The sequence below is a fragment of the Eptatretus burgeri genome, chromosome 1, assembly GCF_056783735.1.
Source record: "Eptatretus burgeri isolate ZD-2024b chromosome 1, Ebu_testis_v1, whole genome shotgun sequence".
Taxonomy (NCBI): Eukaryota; Metazoa; Chordata; class Myxini; order Myxiniformes; family Myxinidae; genus Eptatretus; species Eptatretus burgeri.
The window spans coordinates 96,109,285-96,133,750 of NC_140961.1; the positions used below are offsets into that span (position 1 = coordinate 96,109,285).

At 40.9% G+C, this 24,466-nt stretch overlaps 1 protein-coding gene across 4 annotated transcripts in view; it reads left to right on the forward strand.

The window, feature by feature from the left end:
* Positions 1–19,427, forward strand: part of LOC147034994 (slit homolog 2 protein-like) — a 473,672-nt gene extending 454,245 nt beyond the window's left edge. For 2 of the 4 annotated variants that reach the window (XM_085892209.1, XM_085892220.1), the window contains 4 exons: positions 995–1,149; positions 1,703–2,009; positions 5,383–5,594; positions 17,439–19,427. In XM_085892209.1, the coding sequence (XP_085748335.1) occupies positions 995–1,149; positions 1,703–2,009; positions 5,383–5,594; positions 17,439–17,680 (916 nt within the window). In that variant the 3' untranslated portion in view covers positions 17,681–19,427. Of the gene's footprint in view, positions 1–994; positions 1,150–1,702; positions 2,010–5,382; positions 5,595–6,061; positions 6,178–6,311; positions 17,084–17,438 lie in introns of those variants that run through there. The other 2 variants (XM_085892213.1, XM_085892231.1) reach the window with 2 other exon arrangements.
* Positions 19,428–24,466: the final 5,039 nt, after the last annotated feature.

Consider the following 24,466-nt stretch of genomic DNA (forward strand, 5'->3'; position numbering starts at 1 on the left):
AGGGGGAGCACTCGGTAGAGTGCAAAACCTCTGCTGCAATACTGCTGGGTCATTTGAGTGAACCTGATATCCTATTCATTGTAGGTCAAAACCGATCAAACTCTACTGAACCACGATTGAATAAACTAAACTAGATCGACGCGCATGTAGAAATGCCAAAAAATAAAATTCAAATATTTTTCAAATAAAATCGAATTTTTTTTGGAAAAAAATTGGGAAATGTTTTTTTTGGGGGGGGTTGGAAATCACTTAAAACATGTAGAAATGCAAAAACAAAAATTCAAATATTTTTTTCAAAATGGCCGCCATAGCGGCCATATTGGACTTTGGACCAAGTCCAAAATCTAATGGCATGATCCTTGGACCAGACCAAATCCCCCCACCAAGTTTCGTTGAAATCCGTCCAGGAGTTTTTCCGTAATAATGTTCACAAACAAACAAACAAACAGACAGGGGTGAAAACAGTAACCTCCGTCCATCTTCGATGGCGGAGGTTAAATATTCCCTCTACATTCTGCCTCAACGACCACAATATTCCCACAGATCTATTTATTTATTCTATTACCAAAGTATAATCTAAAATAAATATGGTGCATTTTCGTCGAAAATGATTGGATAATGATTTGAGATGAATGGACCAATAAACAAGAATTATCCAAACTTTCAACAGGCACAGCATTGTGGCATCTTTATGTGATTGACATATCTTCAGTTTTGACAAGAAATCATTTCCTTGAAGCGGATATTTTCTACACCAAAAAAAATAGGAATTATTGTTACATTCCATTCAATCAAAAGTATTTTCTTCAGATATCAGGCTAAAAGGACCTTGGTCCAATTACGAGTATTTACGTCTCGTTTGAATCCGAGTCTAACAACAAAAATTGTGTCTCGAGTCAGAGCTATCGCCCTGAAATCGAGTCCTGCATCACTAGAGGAGGTAATACAATGATTATCGTGTGACTTTACAAACTCTTCCTGTGCTGGGTGTCAGCCTAGAGACGATAAATGATGGACATTTTCACACGGTGGAATTACTGGCACTCGAGCAGGGCCTCAAGCTCTCCGTGGATGGGGGTAATCCCAAGAGCCTCATGGCAATGGGCAAACAGTCCAGCCTGAACCTAAACCATCCTCTCTATGTGGGCGGTGAGCTACATCTACCACTCTGCTACTAACCTGATGGTCATCATGTGCTTTGTTTATCGATTCCCATCCCCCTTCTCACTCCCCCCCCCACCCCGTGGCCTTGCATTGTGATGTGAAAAATATACCTTTGGTACATTGTGTGGGGTTGGGAGTTTTTTTTAATTTTTGAGACCAATTATGCTGCTCATGTGTGCACAGGGTTTATATTGAAAAGGCAGAAATCACAGGAAAGCAATGAAATTGAAAGTCATCTGATGCATCCCATGACAAGTATAGTGGGTGTAGACAGCGACAGACAAGCATGAACTATTCAAGCTGCAAGATGATAGGTGTTTGAATGTGTTCATCCATCCAGGGCTTGCCCCAGTTTAGAGGCTTTAGTTTTGTTTTGTCACATAAATTAACTTTCAGTCATAATACTCTCAATTTGCTGGAACAAAAAACGTAGTAACACATATTATAATAACATGACGATTGGTGCTTTTTTGCTGTGTTTCACCTGAAGTGTCTGTAGCTCATTATAGATGTTTTGTACATCAACTTTCACTTTTAGGCCTCCCCAGTGGCCTGACTGTGGCTGCAACCAAGACGTCCCCTGCCAAGAACAGCATGGGCAGCTTCCATGGCTGCCTGCGGCACCTATATATCAACAGTGAACTGCAAGACCTCCGCAAAGGGCGAACAGGGGGAGGTGGTGCTGGTGTGGTGCCCGGCTGTGTGGCTTGCCAACGGTCATCCTGCCAGCACGGCTCGTGCCTGCTTTCAAGTGCCCACCCACTTGGATTCGTGTGCCAGTGCCAGACCGGCTGGGTTGGGGAACGGTGTGAGCGGCCAGACGTGCACGCCTGCCATAACCATAAGTGCGTATACCTTGGACTGGTAATGTGTATCTTAATGCACGTCATTTTTATTTTTTATTTTACTGCATTTCATTTTATACTGTCAGCTTATGTCAATCTTGACAAAATCGAATCCGAGTGAAACAGTGCCATCATGTGCTGGGTATCATCATGGAGCACATTGTTCTGGAAGGTGTTCAGCACGTTTTCTGTAATGCAGTTTAGATGTTATCAACTTTATCATAAAGGTCTGATAAGAGGATCAATCAGTTGGCCTTTTAAGTTGTGTACTGGTAGTGGAGATAAAGTGCATATTATTAAATAAATAATTCAACTTACGTTGGTACTGCAGATGGCAAAATGTATACAAGTGAAGAAATAATTCAGTGGTTTGTACTGTCGGCTGTCGAATGATGAAAGGTTTGTAAATCAATGTATATAATTCAAGGTGGTATGTCGGTAGCATTAATGTGATGGCAGTGTGTATTAAATAAATATATTAAAGTTTTCTGGAGGTGGCGTTGATGGTAAAACATAAATAATACTCCCTGATGGTTCCTAAAATTCAGAAAGAAAATCACGTGTCCCATGAGTATTGGCTCCGATCCCAAAATAATTTTACCTGCGTCATGCCAGGATATTATGCCAAATATGTCAGAAATGTTCCAAAATCTTGCCACATAAACATAGGCACAAGAGGACCACTGTACTGGCAATGCAGCCACTGGTGTACCTGAAAAATGTATCCGCCAATTCACATTTCGGGTGAAATAATGTGCGAGAGAAAGAAGGAAATATAAATCTTTCCTCCTCTCATATACGGTACTCTGCTCTGAGAATGAACACACTGACTTGTTTCAGAGCTCATGAAGGAACCTGTGCAGATATCTATCGCATGCAGGACAATAAACAAAAGAAGATCCAAGTGTACCGTTGCATGAATGACTAGGATATTATGAAACCATGTACAAACGAATACGACATATGGGATTTTGAACGCAGATGAGAATGCCAAACAGGCCAACAACAACAACAACAACTAGAGGGGGAGCACTCGGTAGAGTGCAAAACCTCCGCCGTCAATACTGCTGGGTCACTTAAGTGAACCTGATATCCTATTCATTGTAGGTCAAAACGGATCAGACTCTACTGAACCACGATTGAATAAACTAAACTAGATCGACGCACATGTAGAAATGCCAAAAGATAAAATCGAAATTTTTTTGAAAAAAAAGTTGCAAAATTTCTCATTTTTTTTTTCTCGAACAAATTTTTTTGGGTGGGGGTGGAAATCACTTAAAACATGTAGAAATGCAAAAAAAAAATTCAAATATTTTTCAAATAAAATCGAAATTTTTTTGAAAAAAAGTTGCAAAATTGTTTTTTTTTTCTCTAACAAATATTTTTTTGGGGTTGGAAATCACTTAAAACATGTAGAAATGCAAAAACAAAAATTCAAATATTTTTCAAAATGGCCACCATAGCGGCCATATTGGACTTTGGACCAAGTCCAAAATCTGATGGTATGATCCTTGGACCAGACCTAATCCCCCCACCAAGTTTCCTCGAAATCCGTCTAGGAGTTTTTCCGTAATACTGTTCACAAACAAACAAACAAACAAACAAACAAACAAACACGGATGAAAACAGTAACCTCCGTCCATCTTCGATGGCGAAGGTTAACAACAAAATCTAACTCGCAAAATGAACACAGCACAGAACGTGAAACTACCCACACACGTTGTGAAGACATGGTTTGCTATGATTTGCCTAATATAATTGCAAAAAAAACCAACAATGAAAGCCTCGATTATATAAACTTCATCACTACTTCATTAAAAGTATATCTTCATAACAGCGTGCAATTCCCACGACACGACACCAGCAGGAGTGATTCAACAGCAAGTTTAGCGACACGTTCACACCAACGGTATCATTGGCATGCCCCACAGAGCCTTGAGCCACAACGTAACTAGCTGAGAGTATTTATGGACTTGGTTATAGGCAAACAAACTTGTGACTATCAAATCCATATGGGCACGGTATACTCAATACGGAACTTTCAAAATGAGGTAATCAGCCCCAGAATGCTCGGCGTGCAGAAAACCTTAGAAATAGCGATCTTCGGGGCATGTGAACCACGATTGTGCATGTGCAATAAAGAATGTGACTTTAAATGGCTCCCAAAGCTTCTAAATAAGTCAACAATACTTGGAAAAGTACCGAAGAGAAAGCCGGTGTGTGCCTCTGCACAACGGAAGGGTTGGAGGGAGACACCGTATCTGGTGTGGGTGGTTCTGAACACCAATAGGCAGGTCGTATCTTGGGCTTTTGAATGCAAGTGGTTCTTTTAAAATAGAGATGTTACATGCGCAAGAGTTAGGGGGGGAAGGTGGGGTCCTAGAAGTTGCGACATGCAAGGCTCATCATTCTGGAGGAATCGCCGTCAGTTGATTTATGCTAACGAGAGCCACATGTTGGCAATACACCTGAGATTCAGGACTTTTGTGAAAATCAGGCTACTATTGGCTCTCTGAACTATCCACGGTCTCCAAAGCAAGCATCGATATCTGCAACACCAGAACCCCCTGGTCGTCATTCACCAATTTCTCTATTTGCAGATCTCAAGCTTCCAGCTCGCTTGGACGACGATGTTGTACCATCGAGTTGGAAGGTGTAATGTTGTTGGTTTATATGTTGTAATATACACATTTGAAACAATGTTGGGTGGGTTTTTTTTCAGAATTTAAAAACGGGTTGACTTTGCTTTGCTTTTCTCAAAGAGAGAAGATGGGAAGCGAAACACAAGTTTGTGCACACAATTTCCGTGTGCCGTTCTGTACACATGTTGTTTGATATGATATGGCGCTTGTTTGCGAACACCCTGGTTGGCTTGAGACGTGTTATTATTTCTCCTGCATGAGTTTGAACTCGGTAATAAAATGTTGAAACTCAGTCGCACAAGGACTGGCTGATTTATCCAAGCGGTGTTGACACACGGTAAGTTAGCTTCACCTTCAGGTTCTAATTGACGAGCTGACTCGGTTTTAAGTCTGATCAACATCATCGTAAAATCCAATGAAAAATTATGTTCTGGAAGAGTCTCTGCAGGGGACCGAGCATCTAGAAACATGCTGTTCTTTAAAAAGTTTCTTCGCTGGCTCCTAGGATGCAGTCATGTGAACATTTTTCACGAGAGTTGGCCTTTGAGACTGGTATTGTGTTCAAGCAGACGCGTGATATAGAACTGGTATGGTCCAAATGGGCTCTTAAATGCCTCGAAACCCCCTTGATTTGTTTTTTTGGTGGTGGGCGTAAATAGGCTGAAATTTTGTTTGTGCACATGGATTTTCAAACGATCCATTTTCTCTCCATTTCCTATGCCTTCTATTAGGTGTGTGCATGGTGAGTGTGTCGCCAGTGATGCACACTCGTACAGCTGCCATTGCCACGAAGGATACTTAGGGGTACTGTGTGACCGCGATGCACAGCCAGTGGACCCGTGCCGGGACATGCTTTGTAAGCATGGCCACTGCAAAGTGAAGCCTGACAGTGCTCCATCCTGTCACTGCCAGTCCGGTTATCAGGGTGAGCACTGCGATGAAGGTGAGAGCATTTCCATGCATCGATCATGCACCCTCAAGCAAGATGCCTTTATGCCAATGCTGCTTTGTTCCCGCTGATGTGATCTTCATCGCTTTGCAAATACTCTTCAGTGTGTTGCTCACCTTTTTTCGGTGTACCGATTGACTTCATTATTTACACCTTTGCAGTTTAGTACGCTATTGCCAACTAACTGTGGATAACCTTATGAGAATCATAAAAGACCCAAATTGTACAGGTGAATCAATCTTACCAAAATATTATACTCGGCTTTGAAATGTTAGAGTCAAAATACATCTTTGTGAACTGTTTACAAATACGTTTCCTCAAGCCTGTTGGTATAGTTGACTCGACATGTCATAATAATTAGTGTGACATTTGCCATTCTCGTGTTATCTACTATCCCCGTCTTTGTCTACTCCTCTCTTTTTTCTCTCTCTTTGTCTTTCTGTCTTCCTGTCCCTGTAAAGCAAAAGTGGATAACAGCCAAGCTAACAGAACTACCGGTGATGTCCCTGCTAATGTTGACAGCCTTGCTAGGCTTCTCACTAACAGTTCCTCAGGAATCCATCTGCAGCTGTCCCAGGTGAGAGAGGCTGCACGCTTGAGCTGCACCCTGTCTACAAAGCATTCTGTGCTTGACATGCATGCGGACCTTTTTTATTTTCTGTTCCATTTTCCCACTGCTGATCTTTTTTTTTTTCCTTTCTTTTTTTGCAGCTTCTGCCTTTCTTTTTCACCAAAGTCGTGTAGTTCTTTGGTCGCTTCTTTCATGTTCTCTCAATTTTAATCCTTAATCTTTTTTAATCCATCTATTATGATTGGCAAGCTCATTGTCCCGAGGCCCACTTTTTGGTGCCTTGTTCCTAGCTCTATTTTTTTTTAAGTTCTAAGAACTAGAAGTACCCGCTTCCTACGGGAGCCGTCAAGGGGGTCATGTTATTCTATTTATGCCTATTTTACTCCAAGGGGTCCCAGGATCACACACCCCAAAAAATGGTTGCAATCGGTTCAGCCGTTTTTGCGGTACCTGGGAACAGACAGACGGACAGACGGTGAATTATAGTGAAGATGGAGAAACAGGAACAGTAAGGACCCCATTGACATAATTTTCCTGGAGCCGATTACAGTGCATCCAGCCTCACACAGCCAATCGGCATCTTACGACTTGTCACCGAGCCAAGAGAATCATTGTTCACTCTTGCTCTGTTGGGGTATTTACAGTACCCCGAGAAAGTCTCAACCCCTTTCAAAATTTTCACCTTTTGTTGCCTTATAGCTTGGAATTAAATTTCATTCAACCAAACTTTTTCCACATTTATTTACGCATCGTAACCCACAACTTCCAAGTGACAAACAAATTCTACAGATTTCAGAAATTGACTAAAAATGTAAAATGAGAATATCTTAGTTGGATACGTGTCCAACCAAGATATGAAAATATCGTGGTTAACACTTTGTGGAAGCACCTTTGACAGCAATTACAGCTGTAAGTCTGTTTGGAAAGGTCTCTTCCAACTTTACACACCATGATTGGGCAATATCTGCCCATTCTTCTGTACAAAACTGTTCAAGCTCAGTCAAGTTGTGTGGGGAGCGATGATGGACAGCAATCTTCAAGACATGACACATGTTTTCGATTATATTTATGCCAGGGCTCTGACTGGGCCACTCAAGGACATTTATCTTTTTGTTCCTTAGCCACTCCAGTGCAGCATTGGTTGTGTGCTTCGGGTTGTTGTCATGCTGAAAGGTAAACTTCCTTCCCAATTTCAGCTTTCTTGCAGAGGGCAGAATGTTTTCCTCCCGGATTGTTCTATATTTTGCTCCATCCATTTTCCCTTCTATCCTGACAAGTGCCCCAGACCCTGCTGATGAGAAACATCCCCATAGCATGACGCTGCCACCACCATGCTTCAGAGTAGGGATGGTGTTCTTTGGATGATGTGCTGTGTTGGGTTTGCGCAAATGTAATATTTTGCATTTTGGCCAAAAAGTTCCATCTTGGTTTCGTCAGACCACAAAACTTTTTGCCACATGGCTTCAGAATCTCCGGAGTGGTTTATTGCATTCCTCAAACGGGATTCAAAGTGGGCTTTTTTGAGTAATGGCTTCCTTCTTGCCACCCTACAGCACAGGCCAGACTTGTGGAGTGCTTGTGATAAAGTTGTTACATGCACACAGTGACCAGTCTTTACCATAAAGCCCTGTAGCTCTTTCAAAGTTTGCATTGGCCTCTGGGTGGCCTCACTGATCAGTCTCCTCCTTGCTTGGTCATACAGTTTGGAGAAACAGTCTGATCTCGGCAGGGACTGAGTGGTACCATATGCCTTCCACTTCTAAATGATTGGCTTGACTGTGCTCCAAAGGGGATATTCAAGGTCTTTGAAATATTTTTTTTCTCCATCTCCTGATCTGTGCCTTTCCACAACTTTATCCCGAAGGTCTTTTGAAAGTTCCTTGTGCTTGTGGTTGAGTCTTTGCTGTGAAATGCACTATCCAGCAGAAGAAACCTACAGAAACAGTTGATTTTATTCTGAAATAATCAGAATCACCACAATTTAACACAAGTGGAGGCCAATTAACTTGGTGTGTCATTTTGAAGGTGATTGGTTACACTTTAGCTAATTTACAATGCTATTATAAGGGCATCAGCATCGGCCAGATGCACCCTTCTTAACATCTACGAGCATGATGAATTTCTCAAGTTGTGGACGGATCTGGATGAAACACTTATTCAACCCAGATTTTCTAGTTTTGTATTTTCAATTAATTTTCTGAAATTTGTAGAATTTGTTTTTCACTTGGAAGTTGTGGGTTACGATGTGTAAATAAATGTGGAAAAAGTCTGATTTAATGCAATTTAATTCCAGGCTATAAGGCAACAAAAGGTGAAAATTTTGAAAGGGGGTTGTCGACTTTCTGGAGGCACTGTATATGTATGAATAATGAAATTGTTTTTGTCCAAATCAATTTTTTTCTTGACTCTGCATTTTGCGATTACTCTCGTACCATTTTCACATTTGTGTGGCCAGTGGTTTGGGACGAGATGCACAAATGGCACACAGATATTGGGTTCAAATGTTTAAAAAAAAACACCCTGGTGATATCTATGCTTGCAACACTGTTCTCGTCCTCACTTCTCCACCCCGCACATCTCCACCCCCAGTGAATTTAAGTTGATAAACTGTTGGATTTAATTAATGTGGTGCTGATGCAGCACAGGCTTGATGGTCCAAATGGCTCCTCCTGCATCCAAGTTCCTTGTGAATCTATTTAATACATACGACCATGCTAAACTCCAGAGAGCAAACGATTCTGATGATACCCTGTAGATGTCATCATTTATTGCCTGCCAGATGTGGTTTTAAAAAATGTACGTCACTGAAAACCTATTTCTGCAACTGTTCATCTCTTGGTTTTTTTTTTTGTTGCATTATGTATAAAGTATGCTGGAGCCCAAATTTCAATTATGCTGCCAAGATGCAATCTGTAAGTTTCAGTTTTCAATTTTTTTCATGGTGTCTGGTTTACTGTCAAGCTTGTTCAACATATAATGTATTCACAAAAATAACATTATTATACAATGGACAAATAAACACTGATTACAAGATATTTGAACAAGCTCTGAAGGCAACCAAAATTAAATTTTCTTCTAAAAATTATCATCAGATAAAGGACACACACTGGTAAGACTTTCTAATCCGCATTGCATGAATGATGCCGACTCAAATGTAAGATCCCAAAATCGTGGCACAATGCCGAGGTCATTCCGTTGCTGAAAGGAAGACGCCGCAAGCCGTCAATCAATCTCACTCCTGTGTGTGCTGTGCAAGGTGTTAGATAGTTTGTTGTGAACCTGACGAGAGACACTTGCTGGCACAGCTTGCCATTTGATGAGGTAGAGGTAGGCTTTCACAACAAGCAATTAATCTGTGATTAAGTGATTTGGATGACAAGGTGTTGAGGATGCTTTTCCGATGTATTGTTGCAAAATGGAAAGTCTTCATGTAGATTTATGCCAAAGCATTGATGAGATTTTTTAAGAATTCTCCTTAATCAGAAACTTGGTGGCTCGGTACGATGACTTATTACCTCCGCCACCGAAGGTGAAGGAGGTTATGTTTTCACCCATTTCTGTCTGTCTGTGTACAGGATATCTCAAAAGGTTGTCTACGGATCCAGATGGAATTTTGTGGACAGGTTTGGTGTGTGACAAGGACGAACTGATTAGATTTTGGTGAAGATCAGGATCCAGATCCGACTACTAGAATTTTTTTCAGTGATTCTTCACCATTGAGAGATTGGTCCAAAAACGATATAGTACTGTATAGTATGATATTTCAAAAATGAATTGGGCCCGATACGTTCTCGTGAATCAGGCATTATGTGGCGGAGGTATGCGCTCTGCCGAGTACCCTTCTAGTTCATAATGGAATCGTCACAGTGCCGCAAGGGAAATATGCAAGTTGACCAGCTAGTTTGGGAAATATGCAAGTTGACCAGCTAGTTTGAAAAATGGTCTGCCTCATGGATCCAGGTTAACAACACCCCAATTTGATCTACATGCAGCACACCTATTCCGAACATTAGGCATGTTGACAATATTTGTCTTCCAAAGATCAAGAGACTCGGATGACATCAGCAACGAACTTTACATCGTATGTCCTGTTACCGGTATACTTCCATAAATTGTGCCTCAAATCAAACCCAAAAAGATTCTTTGACTCTCCTTCCATTTTATCAGCCTTTTTTTTTTTTGAAGATTAAAGGTTACTTTTTTATAGAACACTTTCCCTGTACTGTCACCTGAAAAAAAAAAGCATCAGTGAGGTGCAGAGTTGGCCGTCTTTCATGACAAAGCTTGATGTCGGGAAGCTGGCACGCAAACCCTACAAATGATCATATTGACTCTCATTTACTCATCTGTTGATTACTGCTGCCTGGTATCATATTGGCCACTGAAAACTTGTCGATGCTCAGCTGAACAAAGTCTTGCAAATTGAAACTGTCTGCCAAAACTATGCAAGTCCTCTCCGCTGGAGTTCTTCCCACTGCTTTCCAACATATCAAGCGATTTTCAGCAGCCTCTCTACCGGCAGCAATAAGTACTACTGCATGTATAGCTACCTTATCACTTAACACCACAGGTGTCAAGAAAGTATCTCCTGAGTTCATGTTCTCCTGTCCTGCCTACAAAGCAATATGGTTGAACCAGATTACAGCAACTTGTGACGATTGCAGCCTCTCTTCTTTGTGTTTACCTCAAAAACACAATGCTGCGTTAAAATTAAACGAGATGTGATGAATAAAGCATATGATACAGCCCAGAACTCGGGTTGAAGGCTTCATAATAAATGCTTGTTATAGGGACGGCACAGTTACAGCTGTTGTACTGTTTCAACCGTTTATATTCTTGCTTTAATTTGTTCAATTTCTCGTATTATTGGCCCATACTCTTGTGAATACCGAACCGGGCGTAGTGGCGTGCGCCTGTAATCCGGCTACTCGGAGGCTTGGGTTGGAGGATCGCTTGAGGACGGGGGCTCTGCACTGGGCAGGGTGTAGAGCAGCCCGGAATCATGGCGAAACCCAAATCCTGATCCCTGTGTCGTAAGAGGCGACCAGGGTTGCGTCAGGAAGGGCATCCGGCGTAAAACCTGTGCCAAATCAGTATGCGGATCATAACGGATGATCCGCTGTGGCGACCCCTAACGGGAGCAGCCGAAAGATGAACAACAACAACTCTTGTGAATACCGAATAAGCTTCAGTAACAGATGCACCTGTAGAAACTCACCTGCGCTCTGCAGACTCATCCGACCACATGGAAACTAACAGCAGCACTTGCGCAGCTCGCCAGCACTGAAACAGTGTTCACCTGCACATACTCGTGAATGTCCGCCATTTTTATCCTTCTTCTCCGAGTCTACGAGCATGATGATGTCCATGTGATGACACAGATTGGGCGCTTGTATGAAGCCTGAGTTGGCCCGTGTCGGCCTCAAGTATTCAAGTTGGCGACTCTTGTCGCTCAACGACCCAATCCTGACCGATCGGAGTGGTTGTGAATACAATTTCATACAGCCTTCCCCCGTTGTAAGTGGCCTCGAAGATGTGGTGTAAACAATCCTTTTCCTTTATGTCATTTTCATTGGATACTCCAGGTGAATAGCTATCATTCAATATCTTGTTATAGTTCACGGTCTGGTGTAACTGCCTGTATACATATGCACAAAAGCAATTTATTTTAAATATTATAGTTATGGTTATCATTAACATGGTATCACGGACCCTGGAAGTGGGGCGGATCCCATCTGCGGAGCCTGTGCATGGCCCGTGGACCTCTTCACAGACTCCAAGGAACAGGTGGAAAAGCATGTCCGTGTGGTTTGCCCGTGGATTCACGCTTTCCTTCTGCAGAGAGTCTATCCAAGCCGAGGCTCAGTATCGTACTTTTATTTCTGAAAAGTGAGTTTTCTTGTGGTATTTTCCATTTTCCATTTTCGGTTATTTTTTTTCCTGAAGCTACCACAACCATAATGTTGAGCTCTTGCGATATGACTAAGCCTGGTGTTGGCTTAACAGTTGAGTGACTGGCTTAACATCTTAGGGTCATGAGTTTGAGCCCATGCTGGCTGTTGAATCAACAGCAGATGAGGTTGACTCAGCCTGTCATCCTTCTGAGGTTGGTGAAATGAGCATCAGTGTACTGGTAACACAGGGCACTGCATCAGCAGCACAGCCACTCCCCTAGAAAATGATTGCAAATCAGCAGCCACAGGTTTTACACGATACCTAGCGAGCCATGTTAATGCTGTAATCTTTTATTGAAGCAACTTTGTTTTGATCCAGTGTAGCCTGCAAAAGTATTCACCCCATCCAAAGCTTTCACATTTTGATGCCACCTCAGCTTATTTCATGATGCTTTCAAATCAAACTTCATATATAAAGTCTTCACAAACTACTTCAAAGTTGACAAAGCTAAAAATAATTCAGATAAAACGTGAAGAAGTTTGATTAACAGAGAAAATTAGATGATTCTCAGTCGCATCAGTATTCAAACCCTTTGCCTAATTAACCCTAAATCACTTCAGGAGCAAATTATTTGTTTGAAAGGTTAAAAAAATAAGTGTAATCAGTTTCAGCTGTATGTAATCTGTGCTTTAACTTAAAAATTAAGCTCCCCCACTTATGTAAGGAGTTTTAAGGTGCAACTCACCTGGACAAACAACAAGGCAAACATGAAGACCAAGGAGCTTTCCAAAGAAGTCAAACATAAAGTGGTGGAGAAGCACCGTTCAGGAGAGGGTTATAGGAAGATTTCAAAGTCACTCATTATCCCTTTGAGAACGGTGACATCCATCATTAAGAAGTGGAAGATGTATCATACCACCCAGACTCTACCCAGATCAGGCCGCCCATCCAAACTCAGCAGCCGAGCAAGCAGGAAACTCGTTTGAGATGTCACTGGAAGTGTAAATCCAAGAATGACCTTGAAAGATGTGCAAGGCTCTATATCTGAGATGGGGGGGGGGGGTTAATGTTCAACAATCAACAATATCCCGTTCCCTTCACAAAGCTTGCCTCAATGGACAGGTGGCAAGAAAGAAGCCATTCCTGAAAAGACGCATCTAAAAGCTCATACGTACTTTGCGAAAAAACATCTCAATGATACTGTAGGCATGTGGAGAAACGTTTTGTGATTAGTCAAAACAAGAATTGAACTTTTTGGTCTAAATTCAGTGCTAGTCTGGTACAACACTGCACATCACCCAGTCAGCACCATCCCTATTGTCAAACATGGTGGTGGCAGCATCATGTTATGGAGCTGCTTTTCATCAGCAGGAACTGTCAAGCTTGTCTGGACAGAAGGGACAATGGACGGTGCAAAGTACGGGAGAATCCTTGATGTAAATAAACCTGCTTGAGTTGCCCATGAATGTGAAACTGGGTAGGCGATTCACATTTCAACAGGACAATGATCTGAAGCACAAAGCTAAAGCCACACTGGAGTGGTTGAATAAGAAGAAAATGAATGTTCTTGAGTGGCCCATTCAAGGTCCTGACATGAACCCAATTGAACATTTATGGCGACACTTGAAGATTGCAGTCCATCGACGATCCCCATCAAACATGGCAGAACCAGAACAATTTTCACATGAAGAATGAGTAAAGATTTCACCATCTTACCGTGCAAAGCTGGTAAAGACCAATCCAAAAGGACTCGTAGCAGTCATTGCTGCAAAAGGTCCTTCCACCAAGTACTGACCGAAGGAGCTGAACACTCTTACAACCAGTGAATTTTGATTTGTACTTGTTTTTTTGCAGATATTCCTGACATGTAACTTCCTCCAATTATAACAGTGTTTAGATTGATCTCTTCAGTTTCGAATAAAAAAGTTAATTTGGAAAAAAAAATTCTTCATAATTCATCCAAATGTGGCATTATTGATAAGGGGTGAATACTTTTGCAGGCCACTGTAACTGCTGTCAGGTTTACAAGCATTAAAAGATCTCCCTTATGACCACAAAGTCGATCTCTCCCCTTGGTTCCACTGATTGCTTTTGAGACCCATAGAAACTAATGACGATGCACCATTAGTTCAATCTTTCATATGCAGCACAAGGGTGCGGGGTATCATCATTGGCTAAGGGCACGCCTGTGCCGCTGATGGGTCTAGAAGTTGTGACATGTTGGGGCAGAAATTTGTAATTTTGCCAAGGTGCCAGTGAATGTTCATCTACTCTTCACGAAGGACACCATGAGATGTTTAACATCCACAAACCAATGCACGCAGACTGTATGCCCGTTTCACCTCCGTCCGAGGGATGACACACATTGAGGAATCACCCTGCCTTTGAAACACCAGGATGACAGTTTATAGCTAAGTCTGGATGCAAACCCAGGTTAGACAGCTAGAGGTGAGTATGCATACCTCCAGGCCATCCTGTCAGCCCCTGGCACTAGCTCGGCACATCTTTCTGGATTCATACGGCATTTTGCTGACACACAGGCACAATATTTTGTTCAATTACATTTACACCCAGTTTGCAAAACAAAAATGTTGGAAACTCTTGTCTATCATCTGCATTAATTATTTTTTTTCTTTTCAAACACAATACTGTCAACTTTGCTGGTATTTGGCTATGTAGGAGAAAATAATTATATTAATGTACTCTCAATTATAATTGTTGCTGGTGTTTTATAAATTTAATTTTTATGCTATAAGTCAAATTGGATGTCAGTTATGCTTCCTTGTAGCCAAGAGTCTTTTTGACATAAATGTTGATAAAAGGAATGTCTTGCTATGGAACAAAGTGACCTGGTTGATAACGCTGCAACTTTACCCATGATTATGTCATTCGCTCTTCACCTAGTAAACACGTATTGCAGTTGGAGTTCTTTTATTCTAATGCTTATCAACCTCCTCCACGCCCTGCTAAGAACATATAAATGCGAGGAAATGTAATCTTGGTTTAGTGCAAATCATTGTGGATGCTTACTTATTGTTTTGAACTCCATAGAACTATGTTAATAAAATTATCTGATGTAATGTACTTTCCATTGTGGACAGTGAATTAATTGTGGCTTTCATTTGAGTAACAGGATTTACATCGAGTCGGTTAACGGTTAACAACAATAAAATTCCACAACAGCTGCGATGAAAAAATGTCACACTGAGAACTTGAAATTCCCTTTCTTACAATGTTCATTATATGTGCATCTTCATGTTTGAACTGGGGAAAAGTGTTGCTTCACTAAAGTCACGTTACTAAAGTAAAACCATTGTTCAAGGTAACTCCAGTTATTACCCGCGACAGAGGAGAGGGTATTGCATTTGGATGTCTGTCTGTCTGTCTGTTGGGTCGCTGAAATAGGTGACCCTTATTGTTAGTAATTCTGTTTGTTTGGATGTCTGTTCGTTTGTCATCAGAATAATTGGTAGTAAACGTGGGCGGATTTTGACCAACCTCGGGTGGAAGGTACATCTTATGACCTAGTGTTTTGGAAATTGTGATGGTTTCTCGGGACGCTTTGGTTCCCTCGCAACAACCGAAAAACCTTCAAAATCGGTACCGTTCACGCTAAATCAATTCCGAAGGCCATTATCCCACATAGGGTTATGAAATTTGGCACGAATGATCTACAGGTGATGCTCTATCAAATATATTCATGTTTTTGTCATATATGGAATACTTTACCCACAGCAACCCCTACAATTAGGGTATGCGCGAAAATTGAAGACCCCCTAGCGACCAGGTGAGTGCATCGATATGAATGAAACTTTGCAGGTTCATGGTACTCAATGAGTGCTTCAACTTTGCCTCAGGACATATTGACCGATTTCGCTTAGGTCAGGGGTCAAAGGTCAATGAGTGCAAAAATCGATAATATGCGAGAGCTGGAGGTGCCTTCACGCCAAATGCTACACCTAGGGTTATGGTCAGATGGTCATGAAAATTCACACTAATTGTCTGGAATACATTGTGCACAAACAATCAAGCCGGATTTTCGATTTAGATCTTTGTTCACCCACAGCACCCCCTCGAACTTTGGGGATTTCCCATTTCAAACCGCATTTTTGGTACTTTTCATTCAAATGGATACCGAGTAGTTATCAGTCGATGGAATTGGATGAGATTTGATATGCATAATCTTAAGGTGATTCCCTATCCGCTATATGACATCCATTTTGCTTTATATCTTGTAGTTTCCATGCTCGGCGACCCATCGCCGCCTACTGGCTTGTTTGTTTGTTTCACTGCACAGAACATGAGTGTGTGTATTAATTACATAAGACACTATAGAACCCTAGCACCCTTTAGTCCCTTTATCACCTCAAGTTGATTGAAGACCCTTTAGACCCCTTCGACTCTGAACACATTTAAGACCCTTGACCCCTGATATCTTTCACACCCTTAAAGCCCCGAAGACCCTTAAAACCCTTTCGACCCCGAAGACCCTTCAAGGCCCATTTCGGCCTTTCAACCTTTGGACCTTCAGACCATTTGACCTTTCCAACTTTTCAGACCTTTGACCTTTACACATTTACAACTCGACCATTTGGACCTTTCTTTTGCAATCAACAACAACCTTTCATTTAATTCATCCTTCCATTTATTTGCCGCATAAAATACACCACACAAAACAAATTTGTGATGTTCTATAATCTCTGATTGCCCTTTCTTGTTGATCCTGTTTTTGTCTTGTTTTGAACACATTACTTTGTGGTGTTGCATCCTTCACCACATTCGCAAAACTTATGTGCAGATCGGTTGTTATGTATTAAGAGTAGGTAAGTAAATTTATCGCATTTGCTGCTGATGTGGCAGCACCTTCAGTGAGAAAAGAACAGTAACTCTAAAAATTATGAAATTCCTTAAAAGGTTGGTGCATGTGCACGCACATAAACACACACACACACACACACACACACACACACACACACACACACACACACACACACACACACACACACACACACACACACACATGCACATAAACACACACACACACACACACACACACACTGCATTTTAACTCCCTAAGCATTGATAAGTGTTGTGTAATTTACTCAAATGAATAGGAGGATAAGGTTTTTTGCAAAATATAATTTTATACAGTAGTTGCAGGCAAAACAGGGAGTCAGTCATCAGCCAAACACATTTTTTTTTCCATCGGATTTTTTTTCATCAACACCACATGGGAATGATCGAGCCCAAAAACCATCAGTCCCCCCCCCCACCCTGGGTGAAGGGAATGTTTTGTGTGCCTTTCCATCCATCACTCGCTTTACTTTAAAAATGCAAATGGTCAATACATGGGAACACTTGTCACCTTGTAGAAAACCCTTGCAAGAGGAAGCGAAGTCGATCGTACGCCCAGAGACAGCGTGGCTACGCAGCCTGTCGCTCTACCCGCAAGGTGGCCAGAATAGAGTGTCAAGGACCCTGCAGTGGAGGCCAATGTTGCCGGCCGACACAAACCAAGAAGCTGAAGTACACATTTCACTGTACCGATGGTTCGTCCTTCGTGGAGGAAATAGAGAAAGTGCAGAAATGTCAGTGTATTTCATGTGCCTCCTAGGGATGTCTCCGTCCATCTTTAATTCTATCGGTGTTGATCTTTTATTCTCTTTTCCTCTTGCAATTTCTTCCCCACTCTTTCACCCATTGTCATCCTTACTTCTCTTCCCCACACCTTATATTGCCTAGACGTCTCAGACTCACAATTGTTTATTTTGCCAATCACGTACTATATTGTTTGGGGGTGGGGTGGGAGGTGGGGATGGGGGACAGGGGGAATGTATTTGAATTTGTATTGTGAAATATTTTTGAAGAATTATCTTCTTTATATATACTGAAAGTTTTGAGTTATGCTTGCGGAGTGAAAGAGCCCATTTAAGAGCCACTTTTTAGCAGCATTTTGAGTTGTTTCAAATAGCAATAAGACTATATGCTTATATTTGTGGGTCCCACACCAACCAGAAAAGGCATACAATGTCACTTCACCAACATGATGATCATTTACTATGAAAAGAATGTTTATTTTTTAACTCTTCTAAGTTGTAGAAGTGCGTAATATAGCTCTGTCCCTTTGTTATTTTTACAGTGCACAACAAGCTGACAGACCTTTCAGCTGAACCACGGGGTCACTGTTTTCATTTCAGTATTAATTGTTTTGTAAGATATACATATATATATATATATTTTTGTGGAAGTAGATGTTAAGAATGGGAATGCTTCACTTGTGTATCCCGATAATATCTCGTATATAGTTTCTTCTGCAACTTTATAAATGCTTTATTCAGTATTTCATATGTGACAGCATAATGTATTTATTTGCATTAAACTATCAAATTTATCAATGCTAAAACAATGCATCTGCTGTCCAATATGTAATATATTATTTATTTTGCAAATTTCTGGGGGAAAGGATGGGGGGGCTTTAATCACTAAATTTTCCAGACATACCTATCATTGTCATCATCACTAAAAAAAATTTTCATGTATTTTCTTTCTCTTTCTGTGCTGTTATGAATGATGGCTTTAAAGTTTCTCTCAAAGCACCCAAAGATCAGGGTTGGGCAGTGATCACACCTCTGACACCAAGGGTAGATTTTCCCTGCACTATCACCGATCAAATACGCAGAAGGTTGTGGCTTCACCTTGGATACCATTTATGTATCTTTTTGACATCATCATGACGATAATATTCAATATTCCCTCTGGTAAACCACCTGAGCCACAGTGTTTTGACTTCTCAGCCACATCATCTTCTTCTCAACCACCTGGTTAAATAAATATCCTCATAATGTCTCAAATAGTACTCGCGACTCCTACGTAAGATATTCTGTGTTGCCTCTGTGACCTGAATCATAATTATGAACACTGCCAACACAAAACCGATTATGCTATTAAATGTGAAAATAATCTAAGGAAAATATTTTGTACATGTTTAATACTTATATTTAGTACTAATCGATTAATAAAGAAAAAAAAACTTTAGACATGTGAAGACCGTGTGCTTCCGTGAGATTTAGACTTTTATTTGTGTATTGTCCATCGGCGTTGCTTACTCTACCGACATGGGCATTTGTACTACAGTGTAATTATGGTTGTGAGTGTGACTCGTTAACGAGTGCATAACAAATCGCATCACATGCCCAGTTGTGTACCTGGAGTTCTTTGTGGAATGTTAACCAATAACATTTTGTGGTAATTCTTCTCTTCTCATTATAGTCGTGTATTCATTTGCAGACCCTTCGTGCAATTAGTTTCGTGTCTGGACCGGTTGCTGTGGAATTCATAATAAAAAAAGGCCTAAGAAAATATATGACTGTGCAGTTGAACTTTTGTTACAAAACTATAACATCATGAACTTTCGTCATGGTGATTGTTTATTATGGTTGAAGCAAAGATTTAATTTGAGTGTTTATTCCAATGCTGCGCTGTATGCAGAAACTGCACATATTCATTTCCCCTGATACAGGCCTTGAGGAGATGAATCTCAGCCGCTGTTTTTAAAGACCACAAGAACATTTCATGATGAAAGGAATGCCAAGCGAAGAGGCTCAAAAGCACAAAGACCAAGCGGTTCTTTCTGAATTCAAAGACGGGCAATTGTACACATACGGACAAGGCTGCGTGCAGTAAAGTCCTGGCATAAATTTCCAACATTCACTTATTTTGTCCATTTTCAAACCTTTGCCTGAATTGTCCTTTTATGTTTTCTGTTGTTTGGAATAACTGATTTACCTTCTTTCCATCATTGAGGTATGAGAATGAGTGTGGAATTTGACGCACTGTTTATTAGTTATGGTGCAGGCCCAATTAACAGCCCTTCCTTTTGTTTCCAGATGTTGAGGCTTGGAGAATAAATGATGACAGCTTTGTGAACTGAGCATGAAGTAACTGAAATTTATGGATGTGGATACATGCCTGTTGCTAGGGGAGAGGGGGGAGGAGGAGGAAGGGAGGGAGGGGGGTAAAACAAACTGCTCACCCCCTTTCCCACCCCGAACACAGTCACATTTTTATTTTCACACAATTCCTCATTGCTTCTTTATGCAGCAATAATTGTCCCTTCACGAGACGAGAACATGATGAATAATGTCATCAAACTCTATCGTTTTTACTCCCGAGGGTATAAAACATTTCATTCGATCTGCCTTTCTCTAACGGCCATGACATGTTCCAAGTGGAGAAAAGAAACAACATACTTTTGCACAACCTTGCGGTTGTAGTCTGATGACATGTTTAGTTTTTGAGCATGAACATGGCACAGCAAACGTACAACAATTCTTCAAATGAAGTGTGGGATTTCAACGTGGGCCATTTTGACAAGGAATTTCGATTTATAATATTTCAGCAATTTCTCAGGAAGGCTATAAATTACAGTTTCTTTCTGAGGGAGGACCCTTGCCCCCACCCCGAGTGTAAGGGAGGGTACACCATTCCCTGATACCCCTCCTCCATTTAAAAATCCGATCGACGGTCTTGAAATATATAAAATATGGTTAACTGGTGTAAAAGCCAATCAAAAATGACAGGTTGGAATTGTTTTATTGGAGACGAGACGAACGTGAACCCGTTGGGTTCTCATTGTGACAGCGGTTGATTAAAAAAAAATTATTTCAAAAAAAAATCATTTCAAAAAAAAAAAAACATAGCTCCAGCAAACGATACCGCTGAGGTTGTTTGCATTGATCAAATAATCCCGAAGAGTACTTGACTGAATCGGGAATTGATTTTTTAATAATTTTTTCGTTGCCCGATTTGAACGAAACTTGATATTGCGTGTCAATGTGAAAAAACAACAGCGGAGAAAAGAAAGTTGAATAAATTAATGTGCGAAATCTTCAAAACACAATTTATTTTTAGATCCTCATGGAGGATCTCGAAGTCTTACTCACGTTGTTGTTCTTCTGCTTCTTCTTGTGGACTTTTTTGTTTCACAGCCTACAGTTTTCATCAAAACTTCCTGAGACTTGGCATATACATGTAAAATCCCCTGCGCAGACAGTAACCATCTCCGATTTTGAAAATTCCTCCTAGAAAAAAAGTTATGACATCAAAATATCTCCGCTAATGGAAATCGCCTAAAAAATTATGTCCGAAACTAGGCAAGCTTTATGAATTCTGTTTGCGGGAATCGAACAGAGCATTATCAGAGATGAATTACCACACATATGATACATCACTATGACGTCATATCAATTTTTATGATGTCATTCCTATTTTTTGACTTTTTTTGTTTCACAACCCAGAGTTTTCATCGGATCTTCGTGAAACTTGCCAGGTATATGCAGAAAGCCCATGCGCAGGCAGTAACCATCTCCGATTTTGGAGATTCTTCCTTGAAAAAAAGTTGACGTCATAATATCGCCGCTAATGGAAATCGCCTATACCATTATCTCCGAAACTAGGCAAGCTGTTTGAATTTTGTTTGCGGGAATCAAGCCGGGCATTTGCACAGATAATTTATCGCAAACCTGATACATCACAATGACGTCATATTCGTTTTATGACGTCATCATTAAGAGGACGAGGATCTTAGCTCATTTGAGCTTGTATAATGAAAAACGGAAGTATTACATTAAAATGCCGATGTTTATCTTATGCTTAAAAATATATTGTTCTTTGTCTATACTAAATGTTTGAGATTTTTTAATAAACCATCGATCTATCTATAATTCCAGCAATCTGTGTGTGTCTGTGTCTGTGTCTGTGTCTGTGTCTGTGTCTGTGTCTGTGTCTGTGTCTGTGTCTGTGCGTGTGCATGTGCGTGACCGCTGTTTCTCGACAACCACTAGTCCGATCTAATTGAAACTTGCCAGGTATATTGCTGGGGACCCGAGGATGTGCCTTTTCAAGGTTTGATATTAATCCGACAAGTGCTTCCCAAGTTATGGCCATTTATTTACCAACCAATGACAGGACACGTTGCTGCGTGGGCATGGCCAATGGGGGAAGGGAACCTCAGCCACGTTCCCCATTACAGGTTACAATGTACGGACTTCCGGAGAGTGATGACTTTCGTGTATTCTAATAATTTTTCGATTTCTTATGCGCATTTATAGATAAACACAATGCCCCAAGTTATGATCATTTTCATATTAGACGGTGCATAAATTTCGGTAACATCAGAGTTAGCTGGTATGCTCCGAAGCAGGAAGTAAAATAAATTTTGCATGTAAGTTTTTTTTCTCTTCTCTTCTCTTTGTGTTTTACCTTGCGATAACATTACAAAAAGGCAAAATACGTTGGCGCTAATTGAATATTTGGCCATTAAAACTAAATTGCGAATAATCGTAACTGCGATATGCGAACTTCCGGACAGTGAGGACTTAACTTCGCGTCGGCCGATGATGACGTCAGGTGCCGTGCCGGTTACGGTGGGGATCGGTGCCTTAGACTTAGTTCCCGTGGCGTAGGAGTGGCAATGGTCAATGGCAACTAATGTCATGGCAAGCAAAGACAGTGAGGTAAACTTAATTTTAATTTTGATTTTAATTAACTCTGTGTGTGGAAGTATCACAGCAGTTGTAACTTCAATGCAAGCGATAATTGGTGGAATGCATGTGAACATTCCGTACGGGCACACACTACTTCTGGATGGTGATGACAATGTATTCTAATAATTTCTCGATTTCTTATCCACATTTATAGATAAACACAATGCCCCAATGCAGTCGTCTTTTACGAGAGTGAAGGAACGGCCTGTGTGGTTGTTTCTGGCTCGCGGTTTGAAAGGTTTTTTTTGGGGGGGGGGGTTCACGTACAGCCACACACATACCGGCATGTGAGAGCGAAGGAACGGCCTGTGTGGTTGTTGTTTTTGTCTCGCGGTTTGAATTTTTTTTTTTTTTTTTTGCACGTACGGGCACGTACTAGTTTCAACAAAAAGAAAATAAGATAGCTCCCGCAAACGATACTGCTGAGGTTGTTTGCATTGATCAAATTCTCTTGAAGAGTACTTGACTGAATCGGGAATTGATTTTTAAAATAATTTTTTCATTGTCCGATTTGAACGAAACTTGATACTGCACACGCAGGAGAATGGTGAGTAATGTGGGCTGAAAATTTTTGTGCTATCGTGTACCATTTTGGCTGTATTTCGGGAACATACATACATATTTACAAGATGAGAGTTTTAGTAATATATAGATATTCAGAAGGACTGGAAGATACTGTATGATGTTTCATATCAAGAAGCGTTATTTTAAAACATGACATGTACAAATGTGACCCTATTTTCTTTCTCTTCTGGGACGTTTAATTTTGACAATACAGCCTCATGAGCATGCCAAAGTCTGAAGCCTCAGCCTATTGTCAGCTGTGCTTGTATCTTCATTATTTATTAGACATCCTATGTATGTAAATTAATACTCATTTTACTCTGCAAATGTTGCACATCATGTGCAGTGAATGTCACCTCCTTTTATTGGTCTTTAAATCCCTACTTAAATCATCCTTATGAAGAGGGACAGACAAATACACACTGTGTTTTATATCTGTAGATGATGGGGAACGTTGCTTCATATACATTTCCCCCCCCCCCCCCAGTACATAAGCATTGCTCATAGAAAGCAATGCAATGGAATATAAAAGCGTATCAAAAAGTAAATTGGTGGGAAACAGGAGGGCTTGCTGGATGAACTCTTTCCTCTTGTCCAACTTGCACCTAGCTTTGGAGGCCACCTTTCAATTGTGATCTGCCAAGACGAGGTCATGGTGAATAGTTTTATCCCAGAGTGCAAGTGGTTTTACTTTTTCCAGAGGTTGATGATGGTGTAGTGGGATTGTCTTTCTCGAGATACCATGATAGGGATGTGATATTCATGTGGTTTAAATATCTTATCAGTGCTTTCCAGAGATACCAACTTCTGCTTTTCTTGTGATGGTAAAGAGAAATCCTTCATATAAACGCAAGAAGATAATTCGATCAACAATGTTTCCAAGGGGCATGCTAACATCCATTATGAGAGCAGATGAGAAGATGCCATCAAGAGCTCTATTTCTACATTTGGAGGAAGTAAGCAAGTCTGGCATAAGGACACCCTTTGATGTATTCGGAAGTGAGCTTCGTAAGGAAAACAGGGCCTGTTCATTCGCTCACTTGTGTGCAGCACATATCTGTTGTGTTGCATCTTTGCTGTGAGCAGGGCTGTGCCACTGATCTCATGCTCCCTGCAAGTTTGGGCAGGAATTTGAAATTGTCTAGGGTGCCAGTGATAACTCACCAACTTTTTGGCTAAAGACAGTGTGATATTTAATGTTACCAGCAAAGGCGATCCGACAGGTCCACAGCTATAGTGTCCATCCAGGTGATAGCATACTTTGTGATAAAATGTCCTGACCATGAAGCACC